This window comes from Crinia signifera, chromosome 5 (genome assembly GCF_055691185.1).
Source record: "Crinia signifera chromosome 5, ASM5569118v1, whole genome shotgun sequence".
Taxonomy (NCBI): Eukaryota; Metazoa; Chordata; class Amphibia; order Anura; family Myobatrachidae; genus Crinia; species Crinia signifera.
Genome location: NC_139221.1, coordinates 281,548,259 through 281,567,615, shown reverse-complemented (window position 1 = coordinate 281,567,615; position 19,357 = coordinate 281,548,259). Strand labels below are relative to the sequence as shown.

General features: G+C 43.5%; 1 protein-coding gene across 1 annotated transcript in view; it reads right to left on the bottom strand.

Annotated features, from left to right (window-relative positions):
* The window catches only part of RAPGEF5 (Rap guanine nucleotide exchange factor 5), a 265,810-nt gene that overhangs the window by 152,576 nt on the left and 93,877 nt on the right, over positions 1–19,357 (bottom strand). Inside the window, exons 5-6 of the mRNA XM_083189111.1 lie at positions 17,608–17,776; positions 8,575–8,656 (exon numbers count right to left, since the gene is read on the bottom strand). Of these exons, the coding sequence (XP_083045237.1) occupies positions 8,575–8,656; positions 17,608–17,776 (251 nt within the window). The remainder of the gene's footprint in view (positions 1–8,574; positions 8,657–17,607; positions 17,777–19,357) is intronic.

The window sequence follows — 19,357 nt, the reverse complement described above, 5'->3', positions numbered from 1 at the left end:
GCTTGTAGACTGGATTTGTATAGAAAGACAGACAGAAGGACAAATTTTCACTTTTATATAGTAGATGAGGCATCTTGCATTTATGCTGCATTAACACATCAAACACATGAAATACACACAAATATTTTTTATTTCTGCATGAAACATAACTTGTGTACTACAGTATCTCAGGCACTGACCTTGAATGCCAAGCAATCATTTTCTTTCACATATTTAGTGCCAGTTCCATATAATTTCCCCAGTAGTGCCAGTTCCACATCATTTCCTCAGTAGTGCCAGTTACATGCCATGTCATCAGTAGTACCCTTTACAGATGTCCCCAGTAGTGTAATTTTTCCTAATTACCACATATTTGCATGGTTCACATGGAACTTCCATTTATCCTTTGCCTATGAATACTAATACAGTGTTGTACTAAAACAGTGTTGTGGGATTACCTTTTTTTTGTTTGTTTATTTGCTATCAACGATATTTTTTTTCCCCAATTAGGCTCCCATTATTTTACCGTTATCGTGAACAAATACACAGGATCCGTGAAAATTCATAAACGTATGTACTGTATTTTAATTTGTAGGCGACAGCATTGTGGTTAATTGAATAGCCCCTTCAGCAGTAATTACTGGTAAATTACTGTGGCTAATTGGATACTGACCTAAGTATTATTTTTACATTACAGTTTGGCTGGTTAAATATACAACCAGTGACACTTATCTTATGTTTTAAAGTCCTATGACTTACTGTATATTAGGCCTGTCCAAACTGTGGCCATCCAGCTGTTGTGAAACTACACATCCCAGCATGCCCTGCCACACTATTGCTGTTAGAAAATGCTGAAACTGACAGAGCATGCTGGGATGTGTAGTTTCACAACAGCTGGAGGGCTTGTTTGTGAATAGGAAATCTTAAGGGTCATGCCCATGGGGCGGTTTCAGCCACATTTCTAAGCAATCTGACTAGATCACTTACAAATGCATCATAGGCGTGCAGCGATATGTGCTGAGCGATCCGTGTGTACGGGGCTTTACTTTTCATAATAATAAAAATAATAACCCAAAATGTTCCTCTGTTTCGGCCACATTTATTTTAATGTAGGTCACATTTATAAATTAAAGTTACAGTAATTTTTTTTTTTTTTAAATCAAAGTGTTAATTTAGTTGGAAAATCATTGAAACAAGTGAGATAGGAATGAGAGCTCTGGATTAAAATGAATGAAAATTGTGACGTGAACATGACTAAAGAGAATGCGCAACAAATTCTCTTGACACTAGAGGGCAGCATTACACAGGAAAATTGCAATGTACTGTATGTACAGCTGCTACAAAGCTATATCATACATAATAAAAGTATTTCAAGACTATAATAAATATGCAGGTGCTGTACAAATAAAGGTTTCTCTTTTTTTGGATGCCATCACTACTATATTTAATGTTCCAGAGGTGATCCGAACAGATAGACAACCGGAGCCGGGTAACACAGAATACGCGGAATGGTAGGGCAGCCTCTTCAGATCAGGACTCATGTCATTGTCATGTGTCTAAGCCGTGCATCTGTGAGACTATGCATATAACACCTGGATTAAGGTGTGTAGGGTGCCCCTGGGTCAGTACCCTATAGGAGCCTCCACCAATAAAATATTGTGGTGGTCATATTAGAAAGTATAATGTGCAAATACTCTGTAGTGCCCCTAGTTAACATTATGACACACAGTAACCCCAGTTCCAGTGGCATATTTTTAATGGGTGCAATGTGTCTAGAGCACAGGGGGCCCACACTGTGAACAATGAACTAATTTTTTAATACTTACCCTCTGGAATTCCGAGATGAAGACAGCAGCGCTACCAGAATCACCGGAAAAATGGCCACTGCACTGCGCATGCAAAATAGAATCTGTGCACTCTAGTGCTCAAGACTGTATTGCGCTGGACAGTAGGACGATGCTCCCGGGAAAGAGGAGGGGACCCAGCCAGAGGAGGCTGCCCACAGGCCTCCTCTTTTGAAGCACTGCTGCCCAGTTCACCTATACCGCAGTGCCTCCAACACTGGTGATCTCTTTATGTGTTAGGCTCCTGGTCCGTTGCGGCCTTGTATGTAATCGGACAGTCCGTATCAGCATTGTGGAAAATGGCCAGGTAACCTAATTTTGCTCTGTCACTCTGAGAGGCCTAAGCGGCATTGAACGTATTTTGTGCCAGAGATGGAAAAACAAAATACTGCTTTTTTTGCAGAATTTATGCTAAAATGCTTTTTGCATAGGTAGCATAGTGGAGTGCATCAGAGATGGGTGGGGCTCTACAAGAGGAGCATATGCTCTTGGTTCATGCCAAGGAAGAACATTAATGTGTGTAGGACCATGGGCGATGGAAAGCTGAATACACAAAGGTTGTGGGTCTGTCACATCCGAGTCAGTCTCGTTAGATGGTATATGAAAAAATAAGATAACAATATGTAGACAGTCTATGACTGGAACTAAAATAAAAAAACACATAGATGGGTGCTGTCATGCGTACTCTCACTCACACTAGTGAGGGTCTTGATAAAGATAAGTTACCCTATCGAAACACGTCGACAGGAGAGGAGAATCCGTCTTACAAAATACTGGGATTGTGACACTTAATGGTACCTATTGTGCAGTATATGGCCATTGTCGGCACCTCCAGGTACTGTGTCCCGCCGCTCAACACTGCCTCCTGCCCCCCCCCCCCCCCCCCCCCCGTCGCTGCTGCAACTCCTCATTAGTTTTACATGCGATAAATCGCATGTAATTTATTGCATGTAAAAATGGCACATCAAGTGCCAAATCGTAAGTGAGCCTCCCGGGGAGCTGCCGGTGGAGCTCAAGTGGAATATGGTCCGACTTGTCCTTAGGACAAGTTGGACCAGTGTATGGGGGGGCTTTAGATTTGGGTGAGTTATTTTGTTTGTTTCCGTGCAGGGTAAATACTGACTGCTTTATTTTTACAAAGCAATGGTTTCATCACGGATTCCGTGGAGTATACAATGTCGATGGAGATTATTATTATGGGGGAGAAGCACTAGATCAGGGGTGGCCAACCCGCGGCTCGCGAGCCGCATGCGGCTCTTCTCTCTCTCATGTGCGGCTCCACAGCTACCTCCCTTTAATGTGCGGCTGATAGTGTGTACACACTATTAGCAGCGCTGGCTCAGCACACGGCCCTTTCATGTGTGCCTCCTCTCTGCACAGCGCGACCGCGTGCATGGGCAGTTGCGCTAGGAGGCAGTGTCCCTGGACTTCCGCCCTCACCTCCCCACCCCCGGACTGCAGGAGTTAGGCGCCGCTACACGCTGAGCGGGTCATCCGGCCTCTCACCAGCAGAATAACCCACTGAGCTTCGCCGGGACTGGTTTGGGTTAAGGTGAGTACACAGATGCCGCACAAATAGAGAGCCCGGGAGCCGGTTCCTGTGCGTCCCCTAATCTGCGGCAGTGCACTACAGTGCCGGACAGCGGCAGGGAAAGAGAAAAGGCCTGGCCGGGTGGGCTAGTAGTTCCACTGAATGACCGAGTGACAGCTGGGGTCCGGCTGTAGTGGCAGTGGGTGAGCACTCAGTGACTGCTAGAAGTGCTGTGTGTGAAGCCTGGAAGAAATTCCCTCCACTCTCTCCTTTCCCTTCTCTCTCTTTTTTTTTCTCTCCTGATAAATATTAAAAAATGTTTTATAAATGGCATAAAAGCAAAAAAAAAAGGTTTATCAGGGCAGCATATTGGTAAGTATATGGCCGGCTACAGGCTCCTCCTACCATGATGGAGTGATGATTGTTAAGTAAACCTGTACCTACCAATATGCTGCCATGTGCTTGATAAACTTATTTTTGCTTTTATGCAATTTATAAAACATTTTTTTATATTTATCAGGAGGTGTGCAGATCTCTTTTTTACAGTTTTGGAAAGATTACATATAAAAACTGTGATTTAGCACCCAGGATTTATAGCAGTGATGGAGTGCATTTTTTCTTATGCCGTAAACACAAAAATGGGGCAGGGCCTTGTGCCAGCTAAGCCATAACCCATTTAAACATGGGGCGTGGCCTACTGGGAGATAGGCAACACCCATTTTTAAATGGTATCGGCTCTTTGTTTTAACAGATCATATTTTTTGGCTTTTTGTCTCTCATTGGTTGGCCACCCCTGCACTAGATTATGGCATATTATACATTTTACTCCAGAGCAAGAACACACAGTGCAGCCTTGTTGCTCAGCTAGTCACACCCCAGAGTTTGTTTAAACTAGTAATGTTCATGTAACCTTGCATGATCCCCTAAACAAAGTTCAGGACAGGTTCAAGTACAATATAATAAAGAAAACATACATGATTTTTTTTTATTATTATTAGAAAACAGAAAATCTCATGTTTGCGTTAAACAGTGCATAAGGATTAAATGTGACTTCAAAGTTCTAAAAGATTCACGTGTGCAAAAGTCAATGTATTCGCTGAGGCGTACACATATCCAATTTGGCTAAGGCAGACCATGTTCCCTGAGTTAATATGATCAGTTTTGTCAGCTAGTTACTCATTTGTGACCAATTACAGTGAAAGGATGGATTTGCTGCACTGGCCAGGATGTGTCCTGACAAGTGCAGTTTTACCCATCACAGATCTGACTTCAATCTTGCAAGACAAAACAAATGTCTCTTAATTCGGCAATGCTGGGATATTATTTTAATGATCTCTGTAAATGAATGTCCTAATTAGCTGCAGTCAACCGCTGTTTCCTCAGGCTACTCTGTGGCTTTGCAAACTTTGAATAAATGACACGTGAGTGCTCTTTTTACAGGCGTACAGGATCCCGACTATGTCAATAACAGGAAAATGCTGGTAGCAAGCTGCGACCGGATCTCAAGCAAATTAAGGTGTGACTATTCAAATCTGGCAAAAACAAACAGGAAAAAAGCTTTACAGTAAACATAAGATGGCATAAAAAGTCAATATATGACTTTAAATGTGCTTGGAAGCAGGATAAATAAAAGGAACTGGTGGCATCAAAAAGGCAATGTGACATTCTGTATTAATCAGAGACATCTACCACGTAATAAATGGCAGAGCCAATATCTGCTAATAAAAAAGTAATATTAAAATGTTTTTCTCCCCGCTAGTATTGAGAGGGGGCTGGGCAGGGGATTCTGCAAACCAGAAGTGTATCTAGGAACGCAGAGAGGCGGAATGGTGTTAAGGGGTGTACACATGGAGAGATTTCTGCTAGTGAGCGATTTTACCTAAGTGATTTGACTAAATGCACCAGCGAGGTAGACTAAGCGAGTTTGTCTATAGGCGATTTTCAATATACTAGTACTAACATACTTGGTTGGTATTTATTTACAGATCACCTAGTGAATATCTCCCTCAGCAGGGAATACCAGCGATTTTGACTAGACAGCCAGCGATCTAGTAAAAATATTTTTACTAAGCGATATTATAGGGAGATTTGTCTAACCTTGAAAGCGATCTTTACAAATCTTCTAAGCAATTTTGACTATATAGTCAAAATCGCTTAGAAGCATCGCTCTGTGTGTACACCCCTTTAATGTCTACAGTCAGGTCAGCTGTCTAACATTTTAAAACCAGTCCATCCATAGAATTTTCCTCCTATAAGTAAAGTTTACCTTCAATTAATGCTTAAATTATTAAAGGCGCTGTTGGGACTGCCTGCATTACGTGTGACCCGAGTCTCATGTCAAGTTAACGTAATTCTGTCCGCTTCCAGAGACTGTTAATCCATGTGAATTCCCCCCTCTGTTTTGGAGTTCTCCATGTCGCCAAAATTTGGAAATCATCCCTATTATCTGCAAATGCCCTAGCTCCATATTACTGCAGAAGAGCCAACTGTCATTGGACAGATCTCATCTTTGAATAGCCTCATCTACAAGCCCATAGAATGTTTCTTCCATGTGGTAACACCCAGCTGCCACCTAGTAATGCCTATTCAGCACTATGGGCCTGATTCTGGCTCACTCGCAAAAGCAAGTTCTCTCACAACCATGTGCACTGCAGGTGGGGCAGATGTAAAATGTGCAGAGAGAGTTAGATTTGCATGGGGTTTGTACTTCAAACTGATGTCTATATTGCAGTGTAAATATAAAGCAGCCAGTATTTCCCCTGCACAGAAACAAAATAACATCCAAATCTAACTCTCTCTGCACATGTTACATCTGCCCCACCTGCAGTGCACATGGTTTTGTCCATTAGAGAGAGAATTTGCTTTTGGGAGTGACCCAGAATCAGGCCCTATGTGAGAAGCAACAGGGATGCAGCCAACTCAGAAATGCTCCTAACTGGTAGACTAGTAAATCCAAGGGACAATACTCTCTGCTGCTTTTGACAATGTGTAGAATCCTCTTCACCTGCAAATCCTTTACTCCCTTGGTCTACATGATATTGCCCTCTCCTTGATGTCCTCCTACCTCTCTGACCATTCCTTCTCTGTCCCATCTCCACCACCCCCCCCCCCCCCCCCCTCCACTGTAAGCATCCTCCAAGGTTCTGTTCTACTCCTTTTCTCGCTCTATACATCCTCTTTAAGGGCCAGGTGCACTAAGCTTCAAAAGTGATAAAATGGGGAGTGATAAGCAACCAACCAATCAGCTCCTGACTGACATTATTAAAACCCAGTCTGTGACATGGCAGGTAGGAGCTGATTGGCTGGTTGTTTATCACTCTACATTTTATCATTTTTGAAGCTTACTGCATCTGACCCCAAGTGATCTCATTATCTCTTTGACTTATCATCTTTATTCTGATGACACTCAAATCTACCTTTCCCCACTCTCTTCTCTCATATCTCCATCTTTCTCTCTATCTCTTCTTGGATATCCCAGTCATTTCTTAAATTCAAATGTCTAAATGGGCCCACACGCGGGGAGATTTGCTAAGCGTTCTGAGCGATGCTAAATTGCTCAGAATGCTCAGCAAGATTGCTTAGCACACAGCGATGTGTCAGGGCCACTGTTCTCTGGTGATAATACACATCGCTATGGTCCCTACACATGGAGCGATGTAGGGGCATTTACTAAACGATCTAGTGAGATCGCTTAGAAAATGCCCTGGAATTGCCCCGTGTGTAGGCCCTACTGAGCTGATCCTCTTCCCACCCTCCTGCATTGCGTCACTTCCCACAATATCACTATTAATTGCACTACTAGTTCCTTAAGCTCCCTAATGCGCTGTCTTGGAGTAATCATGGATTCCTCCCTCTCTAATCACATATTCAGCACCTCCCACAAACCTGCCATTTTCATCTGAAAATTATTTACAGGATCAGACCCTTTGTCACAAAGGATTTGAATAAAGACCCTCATCCACTCTCTGATTATGTCCATACTGGACTACTGCAATCTCCTACTATCTGGCATCCCTGGCAACCATCTTTTTACCACTTTATCCTCAATGCTGCTGCCTGGCTCATCTTCCTCTCCAAACATACTACATGCACCTGCCCTCTCTTACAAGCCCTTCACTGGCTCCCCGACCGTTAAAGAATTCAATTCAAGCTTCTCAAACTCACTTATGCCCCTTTTACACTGCCGCAAAACCCCGGTCTTCGGCGGGTCAGACCCGGGTCAGCGGCGGTGTAAATGGGACACGCCGTATCCCTTTACACGGGACTTCTACCCAGGTCCTGACCTGGGTAGAACACGCAGCGTCCGCAGGTTAGTCGGGGGGGGGGGGCACAGACAGCCTGCACTGCTGTCTGCTATACTCTGCAGACAGCAGCAGCGGCAGCAAAGGAGGTGAATGGATGCCTGTGTGCGGCATCCATTCACCTCCCGGACGACGGCTGGGGGGTGCACGAGGGCTGGGGGCAGCCCAGCAGCTTACCTTGGTGCTGGGCTGCCCCCAGCCAGATGATCGGCGTTTCCTGTGGGATTCACTGCGGTCCCGGCGCTTGGAGATTATGTCGTCTCCAAGCGCCACCTCTGTCTACACTGCGGGTGGGCACCACAATGTAAACGGTGTAAATCCCGGATTCGACCCAGCTTGGATCCTTCTTCCAAATGCCGGGTCGGATACGGGATTTTTGGTGTAAAAGGGGTATTACAAAGTTCTTACCCACTCCTCTCCCATATTTATCACTGACCTTATCTCCCTTTTTGCTCCGATCTGTCCTCTTCGCTCCACTAATGCATGCCGTCTCTCCTGCCAACTGACTACCTTCAAGATTTTGCATATGCTGCTTTTGCCTGAAATTCTCTACCATTCCCTATCAGGCTCTCCATCTCTCTACAAAACTTTAAATGGGTTCTCAAGACCCACTTCTTCATCAAACCCAGCCATCTACTCTGTAATTTGGGCACTGCAGATCAATTGTGTATGTTAGAAACTCTCTTTTATTATGTCACTCTACCCAACTCCTTTCGTACGCTGGTGCATGCTTATGCTTATCGGTAAATGGAGCTACAGTAAGAACACAATTGTTTGTGTCCCGATAAACAGTGCATGGCCTGGAGAATACCATCATACAAAGATTGGACAGCACTGGAAAGAAAATGGAAAGGTAATGCTGGTGTAAAAAGAGAGAATGAGCCAAAACGGGCAGAAAGACCATGCTGGTGTAACGTACCGCTGACGTCAGTCGGGCAAGTGCTTGGATCTGCAGGACTCTGTTGTTTGCGTCTGATCCATTCTCTAACTTATCTGCAGATCTATGAATAAAAATAATACAGAATACATGAAAAAAAATCATTAATTGTATGTATTTTAACAAGAGTTAATATTATATATTATGTAATTGTAAAAAATATATAAAAAATATAAAGCTCAACTGCCAAGTACCTTATGGCTTTTAAAGGTGAGACCATACCAAACACAGCACCTGAATTAGTATTAAAGGGGCAGCTGCCACAGGTTTCAGGTAAATTAGCTTATCTAGGGTGCATGAGAAAGCTATGATCACAGTAGTGAAACCAGTTGTTAGTGTAGGATTTGCAGTGAAATGGGGTCCCTTGGCGATGGGCTGCAAGCTTAAATGCATTGATCAATTCATGAACTAAAACCCCATTATTTATTTAATTGATTATTTGAATGTTAAGGTGAGTTAGTTTGTTGTAGTGAGTGCTGGGCCCCGTGTTATCAAAAGTGGGGTGCTTCCTCTATAGTAACAGATTCTGTTCCACATATATTGATCCTTAGGGCCACTAGGGTCCTATTAAGGGCAATCACCAAATCTTCAGAGAAATTAAAGACTTTTATTACATCACCATTTTCCTACTAACAGGTAAGTTGTTTCAAGTAGACGTTTTGGCCACGTATGGCCTTTATCAAGACTGGAACTGAAAGGTTGTCTACAGTTGCAGAGACCAGGGTACACTGACACTGCCTCCCAACCTGCACTATATACCAGTGTCTCTTTAGCTAACTATATTTACCTGTATAGTGCTTCTATGGTGTCCCACATAGACCAACAGTTATTGTCACATGTCCTAATCCTACAGTTTTAGGGCCAGATGCACTAAGCTTCAAAAGTGATAAAATGGAGAGTGATAAACCACCAACCAATCAGCTCCTGCCTGACATTTTTCAAACCCAGCCTGTGACATAGCAGGTAGGAGCTGATTGGCTGGCTGTTTATCACTCTCCATTTTATCACTTTTGAAGCTTAGTGCATCTGGCCCTTAATCTCTAGATTGTCATCACTTGCCACCACCAAAATGGCAGAGTGTTCCACAGCTCACCTTTTAATCGAGGTCAGTGTTAAGACCTGGTAAGTTTTAGTAAAAGTGTCTGAATGCTTCCTGCATCGCGGGTTATCTGCCCCATTTAGCTGGCTAATCGGTGACCTGTCTATCGTGGCAAACTGCTCGCGTCCCCCCGGCCATCGAGTGTATATTACTTGTTTCCAAGATGGTCGTGCGTTCCACCTGACACCGGCTATTAATATGGCCGTGCTGGTCACGGCTCCATACCTTCACAAACTGCATTTTTATCTATTTAAAGATAGCCACGTGTTCCATACAATTACAATACATATGGCCGTGCGTTCCATGTCTTTAGCTCTGTAGGACAATTATATCATTTGCAGATATAGTTATACACTGTAGGCAGTTGGAGGCAGCGTACAATGTGCCCATTGTTCTGGTCAATTTATGGCATGTTTTACATATTAAAAAAACACATTAAACACATATAATATACAATATACATACACACATAGAACACACTATATTACACACACACACACACACACACACACACACACACATATATATGTAGTAGTAGTCGATCACCCTGCTAAAGATAATACTAATTTGTATTCATTTACCAATGAGAGCAGGGTAGATGGGAGTTCTATTTCACAAGGAATGCTGCTATTGGCAACCAGTAAGATACCAGTAGATTCTGATTGATTGCCCATAGCATAATACCAGGTGAAATAGAACTCCCATGTTAGTAAATTTCCCCCCGTCGCAAGTAAAATTGTACAGGTGTGTACGCGCGTGATCGGCTGTTGTTTGTGGACGGTCCGACGGGAGTACAGTCGGCCAAACGGTTGGATTGTATATATGTGTACCCAGCTTTAGTGTGTGAGTGTGGTGGTCAGCCCTACTCTATATAATGTCTGTACCGTACAGACGCCCATCACCCCTTTACAAACAAGAAGGTGGTCACTGATACATTGATATTTTACTTATTCAAAACATGATCTGTGGTGTGATATTTGATAACTAAAATCAAGAAACAATGATGTAATCTAATCTTCAGACGCCTAGAACATTACTGACCCTCTAACACAAAAGCAAATAGAAAAAAACACTCTGCTGCAGTAACATCGTTACAGCAACTTTAAGGTACATGAGATATGGTAGCACAGTGGTTTAATGGTTAGCTTGATGATCACAGCACTGTGGGTCTTGAGTTGAACTCCCCCTAACTTTCTACATCAAACCAAAAGACCTATCTGTGTTGGTTTGGATGTTTTCCCAGCATCTGCATGGGATTCCTCTAGTCAGGCCTGGCCAACCTGTGGCTCTCCAGATGTTGTGAAACTACAAATCCCATCATGCCTTGCCACAGTTTTGCTATAAGGGAGTGTTAAAACTGTGGCAAGGCATGCTGGGATTTGTAGTTTCACAACATCTGGAGAGCCACAGGTTGGCCTGTCCTGCCCTAGATACTGCAATTTCCTTCCACAATCTACAAGCATAATGGTAAGTAATCAATAGAGTGCAAGCTCCACTGGGGCACAGATTTGTGTGAATGACAATAGTTGTTCCACTACAAAACATTATGGGCAGGATGTAATGGCGTCCAAGTTCAGCGGCCGTGTGGGATGCCAGCCGGACTGGAAAGTTTTTTTTAAAGCCGCAATCATTTGCAAGGCATGGTTTTGCCTAGTCTATGACTGCCCCCTTTAAGGTCTGTTTTTAAGGTAAATCTGTCTTTAACCCTTAAAATGAATTGACTATGGCACCATTTCATAAGTCAACATTATGTCTACGTCATTTTCCACGTATCGATCTTTTAACCACATTGACATAATAACTCTTGGCATCGTGATGTCAACATTATGAACAGTGACATACTAATTGCTTACTGCTCTCCCTTGGGTGAGGGTCAAGGCAGAGAATGAATGAGCAGAGTACGCCATAAATGCAGACATCTGATACAGGTATGACTGGTATGCGCAAAGTACTACAAGCATCTGACAAGTCTAAAGAGCCGCATGCACTACAACGGAGAGAGTAAAATAAATAAATAATATACCAAGCAAACAACATTAATAAAGCACATGGTCTAGTCCTCAAATCTTGATGTTTAACCTCCGCAGCGGTAATGTGTGCAGCATAAACAAGCACCTGTTGGTTCTTTACATGCCATATGTCTATGCAATGTTTAAAAACAAACAAGACAGGAGTTGTATACTGTTTGCAAACTGCCAGAGAGGAGAACAGGTTTGAGGCTTCTGCAAAATCCTGCTGAGCAGGAATTCTGAGTCTGGAGTGTCACTCAGGAAATATGGACACCTACATCATCGTATATATATTTAGTCCGCCTGTCTCCATATTCCAGTAGTCTGTCTCTGCATTAGAGTCTAATGTATGTGCAATCAGTCAGTCGTCAGATAGCAAGCTAACAGCTTGGTCTTTACAGAGGCATCTCATTCTGTTTTCACTGCAACATCTCCACATGAGCCAAATAACATCGAGACTGTCAATTTAATGCACTCACGTCTGGGAAGTTAATGTGATCTACTGCAGACACTTTACAGCTGCTAGATCCGGGCTTGGTTTACATGCTCTCATATTTACAAATTCATTTAGCAGAACAGCTGAATTTATTACCGCGATGCTGTGGAAGGGAGCGCATTGTCTGGAAATGAAAAACTTACTTAATGCTAACTTATTTCCTCCACCTATAAACTCGCAACCATTAAAATGAATGCCTAATTTTTTCCTTTTTGTTTTTCAGTTTAGTTTTCTTGCACATAAACGCTTCTATGCCAGTGCTATCACTCACCCCCATGCGCCAATGATACCCTCATGCTTTACTATACTTGTAATGTTCAGAAGAGGGGGAGGCGGAAAAACAATTAATACAATGACACCCATCCGAGCAGACCAATGGACAATGAAGACTAGGCGGTATAAGATAAAATAACATATTTAAGGATAGTTTGCATAGATATCAGAATAAAAACTTGATATCAACGATACGTTATTCTATTTGATAAAACTATTTCCATTGCTTTAAAAAAATTGAAATAAATAAATAAATCACACGCTGCAATCAACTGAAACTATTCATTATTGTAATTATACTTTTTATTTAAAAAAATATTTTCAATCCGGAAGTAAAGTGAGAGGAACTGAATGCACCTAAAATTAGCCTGCGAACAGAATCTGCCTTCTGCAGGCAAAACAAGGACATCCCAGATAACGTTCTGGCTGCCAGAGAAGCCTTGACGCGGCTTGGGGGCATATCATACACCTGCACAGGTATATGTAACCAATATCTCTGAATTATATTATCATGTAGTGTTCAAGATTGGTTACTAACACCACTCAGTGTGCTGGGGGAACCAATGTCTTGTTTTACTTACTCAGTATTAACCCCTCCCTTGCATGCACCTGAATAGTATTACTGAACTAATTTGAGCATCTACCACTATCTGTATGTATAACGTTCTGGCTGCCAAACATAGCAGAATCTGTCCCTTTGTATGAGTCTCACCTAGAACAGCAATTCGATCTGGTGCATATGATCTCTCCATATATAGGGGGAAATTTATTAGGATGAGAGATTCAGAAAGTGAAGGATTTGGGAAGAACTCTCCAGGTTTTTTAACGAGGCAATCATTTACACTGCAAATCCAGTTTGATTTTGCAGTGGAAATGATTGCCGCTTTAAAAAAGCTGGAGATTTTTTACCAAAATCTCTTACTTTCTGAATCTCTCATCCTAATAAATTCTGCCTTCTCGTATGCCCGCCCGCCGCTGTCCGCCCGCCGTGAGGAAGTGTGAATTCCACCTGCCTTTCCATCCGCCCGCTGATTCCAGGTAAAATGGAGAATCAATGGGTTTTTTGTCCACGCATGAACCCATTTCTTTTTTTTTTAACCAAACTGATGTTCAGTCTGACTAAAGGACTTGCATGCAGAGTACTCCCCTATTAGTTGAATTCCTCTGGTGCAGAAAGTGGTTATGATGTAAAACCCACGGCCACCTTAAACCCCCCCCCCCCCTTCCCATAACACAGTACAACATTAAAGCTTATAGCGGAGCATTTTATTTGTGTAAATGCTCCCAGACACAGTGCGCTTTAGTACTTTTGAACATTTATTTGTCTGTGATTTTTCTTTCCGCAGCGAGTGCTCTGTTCTGTTATTATTTGCGGCCATATTCTGGGCGGCGGGGACGCGCTTTTGAATTGCTGTGTGTGCCACAAACACAGCAATTCTCTGCCATTTTCTGAGTGATTCATAGAAATTATGTAAAATCGCTCAGAAAATGGCTTAATATCGCCCTGTGTGTGGGGCCCTAGATTTGGAATTCACTGACAGGAAAGGTCCTGGTGGATGAATCAATGAATGTATTTAAGAAAGGGCTAGACGCATTTTTAGCGGAGAAAAATATCCTGGTTTACACTAAGTAACTAATAACCAATGCCCCCCCACCCGACATTCCCCACCGGGAATCGTTATTGCTGGCCGTCGAATTGGCCCTTGTGCACACACCTGATCTTGATTCAACCTCACTGAGGGCCAGATGCACTAAGCGTTTATTTATTAAGGAAACGTATTTAATTTATTTATAAGTTTATTTAGGAAATTACGGTCTATACCATATAACATTATTTTTGTGATGAAGTGCAGTTTTTTACGTCACATTCTGTGACAGTTGTGACAGATTTGAAATCTCCCGTGCTGAATCTCCCATTATGAATCTCTGACATAAATCTCTCTGTGTGTGGCTCATTATCTGAGAGAGTGAAATCTCCCGTTATGAATCTCTGGCACAAAGCTCTGCGTATGTAGGGCCCTTTACACATTTGCAGCTTGCAATAAATCTGCAGTAAGGATGCATTTAATTGAGATTTTCTGTTCGCAACTTTGTCAGGACTTATGGGCCCTACACACAGAGCTATATTCAGACAATTTCTGAGCGATTTTACTAACTCGCTCAGAAAGTGTCTGAATATCGCTGTGTGTATAACCTTCACAGCGGTATAAATGCACGGCCCGGTGAGTAGCCGATGAATCACTACCCTGCTGGTAAATTCATAGTGGTCGCTCAGAAGGCCCTGCACATCTATGGGAAGTGTGTTATTATTGCGGCATGCCTGCCCTGGCCCCAGGAGTTCCCTCACTCTCTAATGTGTGGGGCAGTATGCAGCTTGCTTATGTGCTGTGCCAGCCTACTCCTGTGCCCAGCTCTGCCTATTCTGTCCTGGCTCTACCCTAAAAAATGCAGCACTCCTAATCCAATGCCAGCTTATTCCTTCTTTTCCTTGGCTCCCATCCCCACCTACTCTTGTTCCCAACCCCCTGCCATCTGTGATACACATTACCCAGCCTCCCCTCCTCCTATCCTAGCCTACTCCTCCTGTGTCCCCTCCGGCACCCCTCCTCCTATCCCAGACTACTCCTCCTGTGTCCCCTCCGGCACCCCTCTCCTATCCCAGCTTTCTCCTCCTGTGTCCCCTCCGGCCCCCCTCCTCCTATCCCAGCTTTCTCCTCCTGTGTCCTCTCCTCCTATCCCAGCCTACTCCTCCTGTGTCCCCTCCGGCACCCCTCCTTCTATCCCAGCCTACTCCTCCTGGGTCAACTCCGGCACCCCTTCTCCTATCCCAGCCTATTCCTCCTGGGTCAACTCTGGCACCCATCCACCTATCACCTACCCCTGACAACAAAAGATCCGCACTTATACCCGCTGCCGCACAGTTTGACTCTGTATATTCTTTACAGCAGCCACTGCAGTCCCAATCACTGTAGCCGGCAGTGACGGGCAGGAGACTGTCATGCAGAGTCTATGGTCTATTCAGGATTTATAGTCCCCGGTGGAACCAACTCCCAGGGTGCAAGCGTCAGTTCCAAGGACACGGTGTCCACTTCAGACTGCGCTCTGCACTTCTGCAATCCTGTGGTGGACCCTGTCACTCACCGAAACTACACTTCCCATCACTCGCCTCTTTATGTAATATAATAGTTATTTACGTTGAGGTCGGAACGCCCCTATACACTAGGCAATTAACATGCAATTTGGGCTATTTTCCTGCAATTGTGGCTATGAATCGCAGAAAAAGTGCTCAAATTGCAGGTGAATGACCGCAGGTCTGATGAATGTGATCCTGCTGCACGGGAAGGTCCTTGAGCAGGTGGGATCGCTGGCGACTTCTCCCCTCAGAGAGTAGTAGTAGTAGTAGTAGTGTATGGCCACCTTGACTGGTTTATACCCAGTTGCACTTACCAGTAGTAATCGGATATACCTTCTGATATATTTTATTAAGGATATGTGTAATAACATAATAACCAATGTTTTTTGTTTTTTTTTCCCTGAAGTGAAACACTTTCTGTGAGAGATTTGAAATATCTCATGCGGAATCTCCCATTATGAATCTGTAGCATACATCTCTAGGGGGGTTATTCTAGTCCATTCTTTCTGCCAAAATCCTTCTTAGATGGACAAAACCATGTGCACTGCGGGTGGGGCAGATGTAACTTGTGCAGAGAGAATTAGATTTGGGTGGGGTTTTTCTTCAAAGTGAGATCTATATTGAAGTGTAAAATCATGCAGTCAGTATTTTCCCTGCACAGAAACAAAATAACTCACCCAAATCTAATTCTCTCTGCACATGTTACATCTGCCCCCCTGCAGTGCACATGGTTTTGTCCATCTTAGAAGGATTTTGTCAGAAAGAATGAACTAGAATAAACCCCTAGGTGTGTGGGCTCATTAGCTGAGAGATTCAGTGTAAGGGAAATCTCTCATGTTGAATCTCCCGTTATCTCCCGTGAATCTCTGGAACAAATCTCTCCGTGTGTAGGGCCCTTTACTGTGGACAGTGATTAGGCACTTAACCCAGGAACTACGTTCCTGTGGTAATTTCTCACAAAATGTTCAAAACATATTGTGATTCTGCAGGGAGGGCTTCATTAATGGATACACCTGAGCAAATTTGGATTAGTGGTTCTCAAACAGTAGGTCCTGACCCCAAAGTGGGTCCCGACCTTCTCAGGATGGGGTCACAACTCCATGTTGCTGACCATCAGGCTGATGACTTCTCTAATCTTAGTCAGTGATTCAAGGAGTTTGAAAAATCTGTTGAATTGTCTGTTATTTTAGACTCCTCCCATCATTTTGTGCCTCCACAATGCTGCCATGTGTGTGCTATCTGCTGACCACACACGTGATGTGATGGCCTTCTGTGGTAACTTGCTGGGGTCCTGGCATTATTTTTATTGTCTGATGGGGTCCCAGAGTGAAATAGACCCCTGGATTAGTATGTCCAGTTAACATTTTTTAAGTCTGACCAGTTAAATGAAATCTCATCTATAGATACCAACAGCAGAGTTCCACAGAAAATAATATTAAGAACTATCCTTCAGTGAAACCATAATGGACAGTACTGGGGTTTCTAAGGAGGGGAGGGGGGGGAAATGATTATCGACCCCCTCATCTGCAGCCAAACCCGTTGTTTAATAATGGATTATCCTCCCCCCACCCTACTTTTTTAGCTATGTTCAAAGATTGCTATCTTATTACATGTTTATGGCATTTGTATTGTAATAATTTGCTTCCCTTGTCTTCAATAAAATATTTTTTTTTGGGGGGGGGGGGGGGGGGACTTAACAAAAGGAGCTTTTGCACATGGGGCTACCCTAATTCCATTCAGCCACCAAGGCTAATCTATGCCAGCCTCGCTAGCTGCCCTTCAGCTTAGTCATCACAATTGGTTACAATGTCTTCACTATTATATAATATGTAACTATGGATATAAAAATGAATACCTAGTATTTTGCATGGGACAGAAATAAAAACATTGGCTTTTTTTAATGCTATGTACAATGTTCATAACTGTACGTGTAATACACACTGTGCTAGCAGCAGTTGTGACCAGCCTGAACATTTGGAGCTGTGATTTGGAGGGGAACACTTACACATCACAGATATTCGAGGTCAGTGGAGCAAGTGGTGCAAGCTGCTTCAGAAGTCGAACGCCCATCTGCCACCCCTTATCTCTTCCAAACTCACAGACAGTATCAGTGCACTCGTCAGAGGAAAACTGGTAGAACACAAAGCCGTCCTGGAAACAGTGCTGCTTGTCCACTATGGGAAGATGAGAAGAAAGAAAAGTCACAATACAGTCTATTTATATAAAAAATAACATGTCAAAATAAGCATAAAGAAAAAGTTGCATCTCATAAGAACAGCCCGGTATTATGTCATTACTTTACACATGAAAGCCCTCAGAGAATGGTCAAGACTTATAACTAGTTATACCAAGGTGAGAAGGTTTAAAGCTTATTTCCATGTATGGAAAAATGTTTGCAAAATGGAATGAGGGCCAGTGGGAGGACCTAGTACTAGTGAGCATGAGAAGGGGGGCTCTCATAGTGCAGTGGTACGCCAATGGGTACATGCTTGTAATGGATCAATGCTGGAGGCTTGGATACACCTCTTAGTCCCCTGAGAAACACTTCCTTTGCACTGTGAGGAACACATGAGGAAATGATCATGTTTATTTTGGATAAACATCTGCACATCCGCAGATGCTGAACATCGCAGGGGAGCATCGCATTGCAACGCATGCGTTTTGCGTGCCATGCGATCCATGGGCAGTACAAAAAGTATGTGCCGCACATACTTTTTGTACTGTGCCATGCGCATCGCATTGTGTCGCAGTGCACGCTGCTTATCGCAGCGTGTATGGGTACCTTTACACTATACAATTGAGTTACTATAAAGTATACACTAAAATTTAAATAATGCAATACGTGAAATAAATATGAATTAGATACTTCGCAACCATCTCAATATATGGTTGCTAAAAAGGTGTTTCTTATCTATTTATTTACAGTTCAATTTCATTGTGAAATCTGATGTTTAAGTGTCAATTCACCATCCAGGACAATGCTGAAATTCCACACATGATCAGTGTTTTGCAATTCTAAACCCCTAAATCCAGTTGGTTGACTATCCTGCAGTTTTGACCTATGATGTTGAGGTCCAATTATGAGGACCTCTGTTTTATCAGGATCCAGTTGCAGCCAACTGACACTAAGCCACTCCTAGAACACAGCTAGACTGCCATTTAGAGTTATTATTGGGTCCTTAGTACCTGGAGAAAAAGACATGTACAGTTGTGTACAGAGGCATAACTAGAACTTTGGGGGGCCCGTAGCAAAATCTTGAAAGCTCTCCCCCCTCCCCAGTATATCCTTTATTATTCCACCTCTGTGGTTTTGCCAATATTTCCCCACCATTCCGATCCCCCCCTCCCCATAGTTTTTAACCCCTTCCCGACATTTGACGTACATTTACGTCATGGCCGGGATGTACTTCCCGACACATGGCATAAATGTACGTCATGACTTTAAACTGTCACTGCGTCTAGAGACGCAGTGACAGAGGGACGATGTCTGCTGTCCCTGACAGCAGACATGTCCCTGCATGCCCAGGGGGGGCTGCGATGCCGCCCCCCCGTCGGCGATCGCTGTGATTGGCTGTTCAGTGTGAACAGCCATTCACAGCGGTTTCCTGTGTTACCAGCGAATCAGACGCTCGGTAACACAGGTGTCAATCACCGCCGGGTGTCAGGGGGCATGAGGGGGTCATCGGTGACGATGACACCTCACCCCACCCTCACCCCACCTGCCCCCAAGGCTGTGATTGGTCCGTGGGACCCAC